Raw genomic sequence first — 13,953 nt, 5'->3', positions numbered from 1 at the left:
GGACATCCAAAAGTAAGTAAATTCGTGTATAAAAGGAGTCTGACCCGAGCATGAGACGTATCGTGTGGCCACAGAAAGTCGAAACACAGGACAACTACCTTCAACTGTCAGTCGAACGAACAAGCCCAAGAACTCATCTTGATTCTCAAACCAGGCTTCCTACGTGATATAAAAAGCCAGCGACATGCCTGTACGACGTTGGCCCGGAGCTCCTGTTGATGTCTCGCCCCTGGCCCAACCACTTGTGTTGCAGCCTTCGGGGAGAGTCGTCAAGAATCGCATCATGAAAGCCGCCATGGCTGAAGATCTCGCAACATGGAGTGCTAAAAACATCCAGGAGCGTGGCATACCCACCAAAGAGACGATTGAACTTTATCGACGGTACGTGAAATGATCAGTCGGTCAGACGACGACTGGCATGCCTCTTTCCAAGAGTGAAAGTTGAAAGACGAATAGATGAAAGGGGGAGCAGGGCTGATAGATGTCATTTTCCATCGCAGGTGGGGCGAAGGCGACAGTAGCTTCGGCATCATTGTCACCGGTAACATCGCCATCGAGTACGACATGATGAACTCCGTCGGCGAGAACGTCATCACGCTCGCCGACCCGCCCGACAACGGCGTCCCACGCTTCGAGGCCTTTCGCGCCCTGGCGGCGGCAGCCAAGCACGACGGCTCCCTGATCATCGGCGAGGTGGCGCACCCGGGCGGTCAGCTCTTTGCCCGTATCCGCAAGGACACCATCGCGCCGAGCGCAGTCCAGATCCCCGCCCGCGAGATGTACGGCAGCTACGCCGTACCCCGCGAGGCGACCCAAGCCGACATCGACCACGTCGTGGCCAGCTTCGCACACGCCGCCACGTATCTTGCCGCCGCCGGCTTCGACGGCATCGCGCTGCACGGCGGGCACGGCTACCTGCTAGCCCAGTTCCTATCGCAGCGCCACAACAAGCGCACCGACGCCTACGGCGGCCCCCTCACGAACCGCATCCGCATCGTCCTCGAGATCGCGACGGCCATCCGCCGCGCCGTCCCGAAAGAGTTCGTCCTGGGCCTGAAGCTGAACAGCGTCGAGTTCCAGGCGGGCGGCATGACGCCCGAGCAGGCGCGCGAGATGTGCGCCGCGTTCGCGGGGGCCGGCGGGTTCGACTTCGTCGAGCTGACGGGCGGGAACTGGGAGGACTTCGGCATGGCGTGGGACCGCGAGAGCAGCCGGCGGCGCGAGGCGTTCTTCCTCGAGTTCGCCGACGCCGTCGTGCCGGGGCTGGGGCCGCCGGACGCGCGGACGACAAAGGTCTTCGTCACGGGCGGGCTGCGGTCGGCGGCGGCGATGGTGGACGCGCTGGGGACCGTGGACGGGGTCGGGCTGGCGCGGCCCGCGGCGCAGGAGCCGCGCATTGCGCGCGACGTGCTGGAGGGGCGCGTCTCGAGCGCGGTCCGGCCCGTGGAGGGGCTCGAGGATCTGGGCCGCGGGTTCCGGCTCGCGGGGACGCAGCTCGCGCAGGTGGCCAGGGGGGAGGAGCCGTTCGACGCGAGCGACGAGGGGATGGCGAGGGCGTATCTGGCGGACTTTGACAAGTGGTACCAGGCTTTGGTGGATGACGGGGACAAATTAGAGCACCGTGGCTATATCCAGCTCAGTACGCCGCAGCGCCCCTATGGGCAGGCATATTAATTCGTCAAGGAATGGGGCGATTGGCAGTCGAGCCACTGTGAGGGGATTGAGACATATGAGCTCTTTGGTGGACAGAATAGGGGTAGCTCGTGTGATTTGAAGGTTCACCCCTCGCCAATTCCATTGAAAAGGGCGAGATCGGTAAGAAAACGCACCTTACTTCATAAAATGTCTCGAACTCCATCAATGGCTTTCACATGGCCTCTTCGTGACACCTCCCCCTTTGAGTTTACGCGGTCGTTGAGTAACGTGCTCTTAGTGCAACGATTCCATTGAGGGGCACCAGATCTCCGATCTCAACAGTACCTCCAAGTTGTTTTGAGCATGTTATGGATATTGCATAAGGAAACAATGTTGCACATAAGACTTCGGGCCATAATAGAAACTTGACGACAGGAAAATCACTGGCACGTTGTTGCTTGAGTACAAATTATCCGAGATCACCGTCTTCCGTAGCTATCTCTTCGAACCCACCCGTCAGGCTCCCAAGCTGTCTTAGCTCTGTCTGGGCAAATTTCGTTTCAGAGAGCTCTTCAAGTGAACCACCCCCAACCGACATGGACGACACTCGACTGCACGACTATCCTCAGCGGCAGTCCCAGCCCTTGGGGGGCCCTGAAATGCTTCTTCCTGTCAGTAGCCTCGATCTCCTCCAACGCGAGCCAGACGTGACTTCCGATGGGCTTCAGGTGGCGAAGCTCGACCCGTTATCAGGATGGCGCCTTTGGGTCACTCATTTCTGGTATGTTGGAGCGACTGCGAATTCTGCGATTTTGCTACAACCAGCTATCTGCTGATGATGGTTACTGACACACCCGTCCCCTCCGCAGCCTTCTTTGCGGGCTCTTCATGTCAAGCTTGGAGCTGAACATCATAGCAACATCGTTGGTCACCATCGCCGCCGCCTTTGAAGATGGTCAAAATGCGAATTGGGTCGTCGCTTCCTATCTAATCACCTACACGAGTCCGTCGCCAATCCCAAGTCCCCTGGATTCTGGAAACGCGATTTACAATGCTGACGCCCAAGTGGTGAAATTTTAGGCTTCCTCATCATCTTCGCCCGCCTGAGCGACCTCTTTGGGAGAAAGCCGACTCTGATCTCTGCCATCGTCATCTTCACGAGTTTCTCCGCGGCCTGTGGTGGCGCACAGTCGATGACTCAGCTGTGGGCTGCCCTTCTACTGCTACTCTCTGTTGTCCTTCGTAACTAGACTAACTGAATAACCTACAGCATCATCCTCCGGGCCTTCCAAGGGATAGGCGGGGCCGGCCTTTACAGTCTCGGCATGTCCGTGATGATGGAGGTAACCCCTTTTAAATACATCGGCATTGCTACCGGATTACTGGGGCCGACATTTGCCACCTCAAGCTTTCTTGGGCCCGTTCTGGGCGGCGTCATCACCACCTGCGGCAGTTGGAGATGGGTGTTCTTCATCAAGTATGTCCCCAATGTGATCTCAGCACTACAGTCAAGCATCGAGAATCGGTCTAATCAACTCTTTATGTAGTGTCCCAGTCGGTCTCTGTATCCTATGTGTTGTCGCCTGGGTTTTCCCCGTCAACAGCCAGCCGCTACCCATCAGGCAGCGGACTTTCAGCTTCGTTGACTACCCGGGGATGCTTCTTTCGTTGGCGGGGCTCGTCGCCTTCATCTACGCCGTCGAAAAGGGCGGCGCCCGCCAGGCGTGGGAAAGTCCCGACATCGTCGCTACCATCACCGTCAGTGCCGTGGCCATGACCGGCTTCGTCGTCTGGGAGTGGCTCGTGTCGAACGCCAAGATCCCAAAGGTCCGAATGCTGCCGCTGTTCCCGGTTAACCTGGTCCAGACGCGAGTACTAGGCTCCATCTTCCTGTACGTATTGGCTTTTCATTCGGCGGGAGGGTGCCTTGGACATCCCTGTTTCTCCCCTTTTCCATGAAAGTAACTCTCGTGGTTCCGCGTCACTGCTGTCATGCTCACTGCCCTGACAGGACCGCATTCATCACTGGTTTCCCCTTGACGGTGACCACCATATACCTACCACAGCGGTTCCAGCTGCAGAACAGCATGTCTGCCATGGATGCCGGACTTCGCATGCTCCCTCTGCTAATGCTGTCGGCCGTCGGAGCGGGCGTTGGCGGGGCCATTGTTCGCTGGTGGAACATCAGCTGGTACATCTTGGCCTCGTCGTGTTGCCTGCAGACCGTCGCACTGGGGCTCATGGCCACCCTGCCGACAACAGGGGAAGTGGCCCGCGCGCAATATGGATACCAGGCTATGCTGGGCCTGGGTTTCGGACTTACGTTGAGCAGTGAGATAGCCCTCCCCAACTGAGACACGCAACGAGAGAGACGACGACTAACTATGGGACGAAAGGCTTTCTAGTCCTCGCTAGATTGGAAGTCAGCGGGAAGGATTCCGGTAAGTCATACACGGCTTTCCAGCCCCATCCCATATCCCCTTCAAGGAAAGTGCCTCTTGCTGACCCTGCTCCCACCACGCACAGGTATAACGGTCGGCGCCGTCACCCAGATCCGCATCCTGGGCGGCCTGTTCGGCGTCGCCATCGCGCAAGCCGTCATCTCCGAGCTCGTCGCCGCCAAGCTGCTGCACAGCAAGCTGAGCCACGAGCGCGTGGAAGCGATCCTGATGTCGCCCGCGACCATCAAGCATCTCCCGCCCGCGGTCCGGGAGGCGGCGGTCCAGGCCTACGGCGAGGCGTTCAACCTGCTGAACAAGATCGCGGCGGGGCTGTCGGCCGCGGCGTTGCTGGCTTGCTTGGGGGCGTGGCGGCGGCACCCCCTGGAGCCCTCCGAGGTCTCCGAGGGGAAATCTTGAGCCTCTGGGTCTGCTATTCGTCTTCTCGAATGAAGTTGGATGGACAATTGACTGGCTTCTTGACATATTCGATGCTAGATTTATCGTCAAGTAGAACCCGGGCTTCTACCGTGCTTGAATCTTTGGGTCCCAAAAGGGGCTAATCGAAAGGGAAAGACTTGATCTACATTCTTCTATGGCTATGATAACCTATTGTATGAGACTCAAGATTACACAAGATCTCTGGTATGGTCCATGCCTCTGCATTAGTGTTTGGTGATGTCTTTGACGTTGCTTGGGCTTTTCCCCGCCTCGGACTGTCAACCCGTTTGTTACGGTGTAAGCAATCTGGGAGTCAAAGCTGCAGATAATAGCAATTACTATATTTATATAATAGGCCCTACTAGGGGGGGAGGAGAAGGGGGAGGAGAAGGGGGGAGGGGGGCAGCGATAGGTCCATCTAGTTTCTTGTCGATAGGCTTATCGATAGGGACTAGTGGCAGACTAGCTCTTCTAAGATGGACCTACCTAGGTATCCAGCCAGCCTACCTGCCTACTGGAACGGCCTCTCTAATCCATCACATTGCTCCCATATTCCCCGACTCCAACCAGTGTGCATCTATTGGAAGCATCTCTTTTATAAGGTGCGCGCGTGGCGGGCGCTTCATCTCTCTATCCTACGATCTCACCATACAATCCATCGTTTTCTGCGTTGAAATCTGACCAGAAACGGTCGAATCCGACCAGAAGGGCGACTTGCGCTCGCCCACCAAATTTACACCAAAACCACCAAGTTCCAGTCTGTCAATCTTCAGACTAACCTTACCCAGTCTTCCATACTCTTCAGAACAGCCTCAATTCCCATTGAAATCAACGCATTCCTGAAGATGGTCAATTCCAGCTGAAGTCCCTTTGACTAGGCCTACTTCACCAACTACCCCTCCTCCAACAACCGACCTGCTCGCCGGCCACAAGCTCCGGCAGCGGCGGCGGTAGCAGAAACAGCAGCGGCAGCAGCAGCGGCAGTGGCGGCAGCAGCAGCTCGGGTGCCGGCAGCGGTGCCACCAGGTGGGACTCCGCCCTGGAGCAGCAGCTCGAGGCCGAGGCCACCGCCACCACCACCACCACGGCCGCCAACGCCGCCCCCAGAAGCGCCCGCCTTCGGGTGCCCTCGGGAGAGGGAGAGGGAGAGAGGGGGAGGGAGAGAGGGAGAGAGAGGGAGAGAGGGGGAGAGAGAGGGGGAGAGATAGAGAGAGAGGGGGAGAGAGAGAGGGGGGGGGTGGAGAGAATTATAATACTATTCAAGGGAAAGGGGTTATAATTAAAAGGTGCGATAACGAATCCTTAGCTATTAAAATAGATACATCCTTAGTAATATATATATATAATAAAACAACAACAAACTTCTGTTCGCGAAAGAAACGACTAGAACCGTGCTCAAATTGGACACCCGCCTAATGTCTTGGTCCCAAACGTAGGCCGGCAAAGCCCCGAGTACAACTTCTGCTTGGGCAGCCCGCCCGCCCCCCTCGCGTTGCTTCCTCCTCCGACGTTGGCGGGCGCCAGCACGGTGCTCTGCTTCAGCTCGCGCGAGCCGAACGGCTTGCAGGAGAGGGCCATGTTGCTCTTGTAGAAGGCGCAGCCGTCCTCGCCGTGGCAGACGGGCAGGCACGCCTTGACGGGCGCGGGAGGGGCGTCCGTCTTCTTGTGGCACTTCACTTTGACCTCCATGCACTTCATGTTGCCGTCGCACCGGCCGTCCGGGTTGCAGGGGACGATGGGCTCCGTCGAGTCGAGGTAGGAGTCGGTGATGCCGCCGCCCTCGGACGCGAAGTCCGGGTAGGATGCGGGCGCCGCTGATCCTGAGCCTCCGCGTGGGGGTGGCGTGTAGGATTTGGGGAACGGGCGGTGCTCTTCTGCCAGTTCGGGAACCGGTGGGGGTTTATGGGCGGGGTCCGTCTGGCCCGTCGTCGAGTAGCCGGTCGAGCCGTCCACGCACCGGGTCCCGTCGCCCCAGGCCACGTCGTGGGCGTCGGTCCACTGCTGCGTCATGTTGTAGAGGTTTCGGAGGGTGTAGTACAAGCGACAGTCGGCCGCCTCGTACTTGAACTGCAGCGGTACGGCATCGTCCTTCTCGAACTCGTCCTCCCGGATCTGGTCGCGCAGGTTGAAGTAGGCGGCCGACCAGAGGCCGGGGTCGCGCGTCTGGGCATTGTGCGGGATATGGGGCAGCGTCTGGTTAGCCACGTCGTCGACCAGGCCCGCCACCACCATGTCGCCGTCCAGGGAGCTGCTGGAGTAGACCCGCGCCCCGCGGCTGCCGCTGGCGGCTTGCATGGGGCCAGAGACGGGCCGGCCGCCCATGACGACGGTGCGGGCGCCCTTGCGGGTCATGAGCTCGACGAACATCGAGCAGGCCGAGGAGCAGAGTCCGTCAGTGAGCTGTATATGACAGATGAGTTAGTAGCTGAGCCGAATTTTGCTGGGCACATCACCGATACTTACCAGTACCACATCTTTCGGGCTCCAGTGCTCTGCAGCAAATGCGTCTGTACCAGTGTCTTCGAGGTAGTCGGTAGGGAGGTTACCTCCAAACATTTCGTAGATGAAATCGACATCTGAGATATTATATCTCTCCTGATTTGACAGTCGTGGTTAGTATGATTAAGACTTCGACGGATAGGGATATATCGTGATCTAACTTACGACCAAGGTGAAGGCGTCCCCAAGATGGCGCTTGGGACCAGCGTACTCCTGCCAGTTCGCAAAGTTCTTCTCCGTCTCGGCATCGATGCGAGGCGTGATGACCCACTCGTCCACCAGACCGAGTTCCCAATCAGAGAAATCCTCGTCTGAATCAGGGTTCAGCGTGTTCCACCAAGTCGTGGTCGCGTTACCAATGATGTTGCCGAGGGGGTGGCTGCGCCTGCGGCTGCCGGCAAACGGTTTTCGCCCCGGGAAGAATCTCAGGTAGGTATCCATGACCAAGACAACTTCTCCTCCCGAGTTTTGCTGGAGGTCGATGATGATCTTGGACAGGTTGTTGCTGACCGCACCATCAATGAACTCCTGCACGGTCTGGGTGAAGTTGTTGAGGTAGTCGCCGTACTGAGAGAAGGAGGGCAAGCTCAAAACGCCGGTGGACAGTTCGTGGAGGAAGTAGCCCGTAACAATACCGCCACCACTGATTTGCAAGTCCGGCTGGACCACGTCTGGCTTCTCCGGGTATGCCCCACTACTTTCGACTGCCCAGTTGCCGTCGTCGCCTGACGGCTCCAGAAAATCTCCATCGCCGCCGTCGGTCTGCCTGTCCCTCTTGCCGATCACGTTGCTCTCAGGGACGGGGTGAGCAGGAGTTCCGTTGACCGCCGGGTAGAGCCCCAACGCGAAGAAGTTGTACATGTCCCCGCTGGTGGCGATGGGGCCGGCATCCAGGGGGTAGGTATAGTACGCCAACCAGTAGGTCTCGAGCGGCTCGGTCGAGTTCTCGAAGGTGAAGGTTAGCTCGTCGCCGGGGTAGAAGGTGGCAGCGCCCTGCCACACGTTCGGCCAGCCCTGAATATCCTGCGCCGGGTGGCCCATCAGAGCGTTCCACTCTGCGTGGTTCTCGACGTAGCCGATCGAGTTCAGCGAGGCGAAGTCGGTCAGATACTCGACCACATCTTTGCCGTTGATCTTCGAGATCGGAGACGGCGTCCAGGTCCAGCCATCTGCCTGGGCTTGTTGGATATCGTCTGGTAAAACATCGTGAGCAAATTGTTCTTTCGAACAAGCAAGAAGTACACACATACCTGTCAAGTAGGCTTTAGGGGGCTCCTTCCCGTCTATAGAGACGGAAGAGATAGAGTAGGGGCTACCATAGACAAAGGGCGTTGTGACACCTATGTTGAGGTAGACGTGTGCATCATGAATCGCCAATACCAACTTCTGCAGATCGACCTCGAACTCGTACTGGTTCTGGTAGTAGCCCGCAGTTACGTTGGTCTCTATGCGGTGGAGGATATCCACCACATCGATTGCGGGCTGCTGGTAGCCTCCCGGGGGAGTCTTGAGGAAGGCCAAAGTGCTCTGAAACTGTAGCGTGGTGTTATAGTACTCCAGGAAACGGAGAGCCGGGTCAGAGTAGAATGGGACACTGCTAAGGCAGCTCTGCACATCAGCGGCCCAAAAGTAGTACGCTAGTGCATTAATCAGCCCTGTTGAACTTCTTTTCTTATAAAGACTTATTGAAAATAATCATACTTACAGTCTTCGTCGCCCGTGTTGGCTTGGGACATCAGGTCACCGCATATCGAATGGTTGTCATTGTCCTCATCCGCGGCTTCTACAGCACGGAAAGCGCCCAGAGAGGCGCCGAGGGCCAGAAGATAGGCACGAAGTTGCATCTTGCCTGCCGGTGTGATTTGCCTTGAGACTCATACACCGATGAGGAAGCCAATGCCATGGCGGATTCCAGACCGGGCAAAGAGACACCCATGATTTTGTAGAAATTCCCGGTGACGCTTCCATTCTCGACTTTGACCGCCTGGGATGTGACCCGCAAGGGTATCTACGCCGTCAAAGCTAACTTTCAGCTACAGGGGAACTAGGCTGGCACCGGCCAATTTCCAATTTTCACCAAAAGACCCAAGCTGCATATCCCGAGTCCTAGAAAGACCTTAGCGGTCGAATAAGCAATGCCGATAGAATTTGGGGGCGGGGTGATAGACCGACTATCCCTGCCCCCTTGGCGTCCCATTGGCCCAAGACTATGCACGTGCCTAGGTTGGGCGCAGAAGCTGAGATCGCAAGAGGTCAGCACTAAGCATCAGCACTAAGCCACACCCGGCTCCTTTAATTTGTTAGACTGTCCTGCTACTGGCCAGCTGCAGGGCAAAATCTAGCAGCGCGTATTAATAGTACAATGGGTTCTGCGGGTGGGTTAAGCATTCGGCCAAGGAAAACAGGGCCAGCCTTACGACGGCCTAGGCACTTCATCCAGACCAACGCTTTGCGCGGTCCAGAACAAAAATTCCCATACTCTCGCCGGGCGGGGTGGGAACAAGCTCTTTGCCCCAGTTCCAACGGCTCAACTACTCAGGGTTTTCTTCCACAATGGCCATTAACTCGACTGTCGATGTTGATTTGGCACACTTGCTGCCGCTGTTTGATGTCGGTCAGTCTGCTGAGTATCAATACTGGAAGAGTGACGGTGGTGCTTCGTGGCAGCTAAGATGCATTGGAGGGCCAGGGTCGGGCAAGGTAGGTGGCCTCCGTCCCGAGATTAGACAACGTCATGTTCACATATCACCCGGCGCCTCCAGACAACCCTCTCTTGTCTGATCATCGAGGACCTCCGGTCTTCTTTCAAAGGCCCTAAAACAGCCATAATTTCCGTCTTCCTGCAAAGGCTGTCGGCCCATGCCGTAAACGGCAACTCTCTACTTCTTTCCACACAACTACTTCTTGAGTTACAACACCAGTTGAAGAGCAATACTCCCCCCTCTGACCTCGACAGGGAAAGAAATGAGGAGGAGCCAGATAAATCGCAAAAGCGTCATGAAAATGAGGATGAGGCGCTGTTCGAATGGATTCGGGACCAAGTAAAGCCCCTAGATCGAGCATTCTTGGTAATCGACGACCTCGACCTGGCGTTCCATGACATCACTCAGTACCGGGAACTTGAATCCCAGCTGTCCCAACTACAAGGCCTGGGCTTCAAGCTCCTGACCACTTCTAGAGTACCGTACCTGACGGGCGAGCTAAGGGGGTGTGACGTCGAAACTCACACGGGGCCCGCGCAGCTGCGGTTTTGGTGGCATTGCGAAACCTGCGGGTCGGGAGCATATGACATCTGCCAGGAGTGCAAGAATGCTGGGAATGGCTGCAACATCGCGTAGGTCTCCTCTACCACTCATCTATGCAAGTCAAAGCAAGTGATACTCAGGACTGATACGAGCCTGTTCTTGATGGGTAGCGACCATGCCGGACTCTCCCTCGTCCACGAACCAAGCAAAGTCCAGTTTTACATCAGTCACTTCTTCCTCCCGGAAGGCCTGAGCGTGCTGGTGCGAGACGCCATACAACGTGAGCATGGAGATCTGGGCCTGGACAGCCCGGCGCAAACGTCGCCTGGGTCGCCACCATGTCTCCCGCCCCTGTCGCACTTGGGGCAGGAGCTCGCAACTCCAGCGAACAAGACGGCAGGGGTGGCCGAGCAACTTGTCGAAGAGACGGCGAGCCGCTCGGACGATGTCGTGGCCGTTGCCCTTCTCCGACTGAATCATCTGTGGAAGGCCAAGACACTGAAAGAAGCCAGGGCGGTCCCGGACCGGCTTCCCAGGGAGCTGCTGAACGTCTTCGACGCGGGGATAGCATATGTTGCGGCGCAAACATGTGACACCCAACGGTTTCTGGGTCTTCAGTCTATCCGCATCGTGGGCAAGTTCGTCGAGCAGATCGAGACCCCATATGAAGAACTGAAAGCGGGGCTCCGCGAGATGTGGCAGGGGGATGAAAGCAAGTTGAGTGATGTTCTCGACTCTGAGGATGGGCTTGAGCAGGTCCTCTTCGCCGCCCGGGGGTTTCTCACTAGTAGGAAGATCTGGGGTGGCATTTGGGTGAAGTGCTACCAGGTAGATTTTCACTTGTACGTGGCCGAGAATTATTCGGAGGTTTTGTCACAGTTGTAGTAGAGCTGTTGGGGATGAACCGAATAGTTTTCTTGCCTCTATCACTTGCATTTGACCCCTTTTTCGCTTCCTTCCCATGTAACTGTGTTCCCCGAGACGACAACATGGGGATAAAATAACCCTCGTGTGTGCGTCTGGTAGCTCGGAGTGAGATATAGTGCCTGGACCGAGTATCCACGAGTTGCAATTCACATCCATCGGGCAGCAATTGTAAATGCGTGCCTTGGGCCCTCAAATCTACTGTGGGCTCGTAAGGAGGGTAGCAAGGGTTTGAAGGGGGGTAATCATTTAGCCCCCACCGACATGTCAGCCGCAGCACGCCCAGACTAGTCCCTGCAGCCGGCTGCGCATTAAGTAAAGAAAAGGCTAGTTCTCTAATACTTAGTTTGGTGCTGTAGTAAGTCGTCACATTTCTTTCAGTCACACTTCAGGATCTGCATCTCGCCCCATCATGATCTGTCCCAGTTGCCGCAGCTCCATTTTCGAGGGTGCTCGTGCATGGGGTCACCACCAGCTCCCCTCTTCTACAGCCGAATACTGCACGCTTTGCGGATGGCAGGAGGAAGAGGCGAGAACCTGGATGGGTTTTGACTTCAACGCGGCTCTGGACAAGAACCACCTCTACCGATGGACAATCCACCGGTCGCCAAAGTTGCGGGAGAGCGAGGCATCATGCACCATACACTTCAGACCGAATGTCACCCAGTTTCCCCAGCTCCAGAACGCACCAACGAAGACATTCCACTTGATTGGTGCTGGTGAGACCTCCCTCCCCCATTCTCTTGGCAGCCCCTTGGCAACGGTCTTGCAGCAAGCTGACACTTGGCGCACGCGCAGAGTCGGTCCGCGTGAACCTTTCTCTCGACGACAGGCTCGGCACGGAAAGCGTCGGGCCCCAACTGAATGCCTGGCTGGAGCACTGCGGCACTGCGCACACCGGACGCTGCGCCGTCCCGGAAAGCCCGTCCTGGGTCCCGAAGCGCCTGGTCGACCTCAGCGCCCTCGCCGAGGGCCGCGTCGTCGTCCGGGAGACCGCGCCGTTGCCTGGGCCCAAGCCGCGGTTCGTCACACTTAGTCACTGCTGGGGCGGCCCGGAGGGGCCGCAGATGATCCGGCTCCTCCCGGAGAACCACGCCACATTCACGGACCCCGAAGCGGGCATCAGAGTGGAACAGCTCCCGCGCAACTTCCGCGACGCGGTTGAGATCGTGCGGCTCCTGAGGGCGCGGTACATCTGGATCGACTCGCTGTGCATTCTGCAGGATGGCGAGGAGTTCAAGACGGAGGGGCAGCTGATGCACCTCGTCTACCGCAATTCGTACTGCAACCTCGCCGCCGCCGCCAGCAGCGATTGCCAGGGCGGGCTGTTCCAGGACCGGCAGAACATTGAAAACTTTGGCGGGGACGTCGTCGAGACTTCCGAAAGGTCCCGCTTCGGGAAGGGGAAATGGAGGGTGTTTCCTTCCGAGTATTGGTCCGACCAGCTGCTGATGGAGCCTCTGTACCGCCGCGGCTGGGTCTTCCAGGGTACGTAGGCGCACTTCACTTTTCATATTATCAGGAAGGGGTCTGCGGCTAATCGTCAGGACAGAACGAATGCTGTCGCCTCGCATCCTCCACTTCGCGGCCGGCCAGGTCTTCTGGGACTGCGCCTCCACCACCGCCTGCGAGGTCCTGCCCGACGGCCTGCCCTGGCAGCTCGACGCCGCGTCGTCGACCGAGCGGTACTGGCGGGAGCGGCTGCAGCTGATCCAGCAGCAAGCCAGCGGCAGCAGCACCAAGCCCCAGAAGTTCGTCGGGTCGGCCGACGTCTCCTTCGAGACCTTCTGGCGCGAGGCCGTCGCCAACTACACCGCCTGCAACCTGACCCAGAACACGGACCGTCTGCTCGCCGTCTGGGGCGTCGCGAAGCTCGTACGCGACCAGTTCCGCCTCGACAACGGCGAGGAGGACTACGGGGTCGGGCTCTGGTCGTCGCAGCTGGCGGAGCAGCTGGCGTGGCGGTCGCGGGACCCCGGCCGGGCGCAGAGGTCCCCGAGGCTGGCGCGGCTCTGGCCCAGCTGGTCGTGGGCGTCGCTGGTGGGACCGATTGACCTGCAGCCCCGGTCCTCGGAGCCCGGGCAGTTTTACTCGGCCACGAACCACCAGGGCGGTGGCGTATGCTTTGAGCTGGAGGCCGGGGATGGTCAGGGGGGCGGCGGCTCGAATGATGATGTGCCGCGCGAGCTGCAGACGAAGCGGTTGGCTGTGCGCAGTGTGTTCGTGGGGATAGCACTCGAGGAGCAAAGGATGGCCGCCAACGAAGAAGCCACCAAAGGGGGCCTCGGTCAAGACAGCATCCACGCGTACACATTTCGTCTCGTGTACCAAGACGGACTTGTGGGAAATCAATCCACGGGTACCTTCAGGGCATTTCCAGACTCTGCACTGGAATTCCTCCAGTGTTCCGACATGGAATGTCACTTGGTCATCCTTACCGCCAGCGGCAACCAAGATGAGGCCTGGGATGCGGATTCATGGGCAAGTTATGAAGAACAGGTAACGTCTGCGCCTTCTTGGGTTCATGGGACCGGTATCATCGTCGTGAAAGTGGCACCAAGCGAGAAGGATGGAGAAAATACTCAAAAGCAGTATCGGAGGATAGGGGTTTGTAACTTTGAGGGCCTGGGTTCGGATGATTTCAGCAGGCTAGAGCAGTCTCATGTTTCTGATATATGGTTGGTTTGAACCCCGAAGGGCGTACTATACGGTTAGATTCATACTATCTAAATGTGCTAGCCCGCTAACGGAATGTACACTTTGTTGCCGGT

General features: G+C 57.7%; 5 protein-coding genes across 5 annotated transcripts; 4 read left to right on the top strand and 1 right to left on the bottom strand.

The window, feature by feature from the left end:
- Window positions 1-184: 184 nt before the first annotated feature.
- Window positions 185-1,674, top strand: PG985_003950 (uncharacterized protein; the record flags this gene model as incomplete). Its single annotated transcript, XM_066823719.1, has 2 exons — window positions 185-381; window positions 501-1,674. 2 exons carry the CDS (start codon window positions 185-187, stop codon window positions 1,672-1,674), a joined length of 1,371 nt encoding a protein of 456 aa, XP_066686879.1.
- Window positions 1,675-2,231: 557 nt separating this feature from the next.
- Window positions 2,232-4,493, top strand: PG985_003949 (uncharacterized protein; the record flags this gene model as incomplete). Its single annotated transcript, XM_066823718.1, has 8 exons — window positions 2,232-2,416; window positions 2,532-2,638; window positions 2,716-2,839; window positions 2,906-3,112; window positions 3,183-3,527; window positions 3,647-3,966; window positions 4,032-4,076; window positions 4,162-4,493. 8 exons carry the CDS (start codon window positions 2,232-2,234, stop codon window positions 4,491-4,493), a joined length of 1,665 nt encoding a protein of 554 aa, XP_066686878.1.
- Window positions 4,494-5,909: 1,416 nt separating this feature from the next.
- PG985_003948 (uncharacterized protein) lies at window positions 5,910-8,857 on the bottom strand (the record flags this gene model as incomplete). Its single annotated transcript, XM_066823717.1, has 5 exons — window positions 5,910-6,914; window positions 6,978-7,109; window positions 7,179-8,206; window positions 8,264-8,650; window positions 8,719-8,857. The coding sequence occupies 5 exons, from the start codon at window positions 8,855-8,857 to the stop codon at window positions 5,910-5,912; spliced, it is 2,691 nt and encodes an 896-aa protein (XP_066686877.1).
- Window positions 8,858-9,566: 709 nt separating this feature from the next.
- Window positions 9,567-11,143, top strand: PG985_003947 (tol protein; the record flags this gene model as incomplete). Its single annotated transcript, XM_066823716.1, has 3 exons — window positions 9,567-9,713; window positions 9,776-10,347; window positions 10,399-11,143. The coding sequence occupies 3 exons, from the start codon at window positions 9,567-9,569 to the stop codon at window positions 11,141-11,143; spliced, it is 1,464 nt and encodes a 487-aa protein (XP_066686876.1).
- A 451-nt stretch (window positions 11,144-11,594) lies between these two features.
- On the top strand, window positions 11,595-13,870 carry PG985_003946 (uncharacterized protein; the record flags this gene model as incomplete). The annotated part of the gene is made up of 3 exons (XM_066823715.1): window positions 11,595-11,901; window positions 11,981-12,670; window positions 12,735-13,870. The coding sequence occupies 3 exons, from the start codon at window positions 11,595-11,597 to the stop codon at window positions 13,868-13,870; spliced, it is 2,133 nt and encodes a 710-aa protein (XP_066686875.1).
- Between the last annotated feature and the right edge of the window lie 83 nt (window positions 13,871-13,953).

The sequence above is a fragment of the Apiospora marii genome (assembly GCF_038362585.1).
Source record: "Apiospora marii strain CBS 49790 chromosome Unknown utg000003l_segment0_segment0, whole genome shotgun sequence".
NCBI lineage: Eukaryota > Fungi > Ascomycota > Sordariomycetes > Amphisphaeriales > Apiosporaceae > Apiospora > Apiospora marii.
Note: the sequence above shows the minus strand (reverse complement) of the source record. Positions and strands in the feature narration are given on the sequence as shown.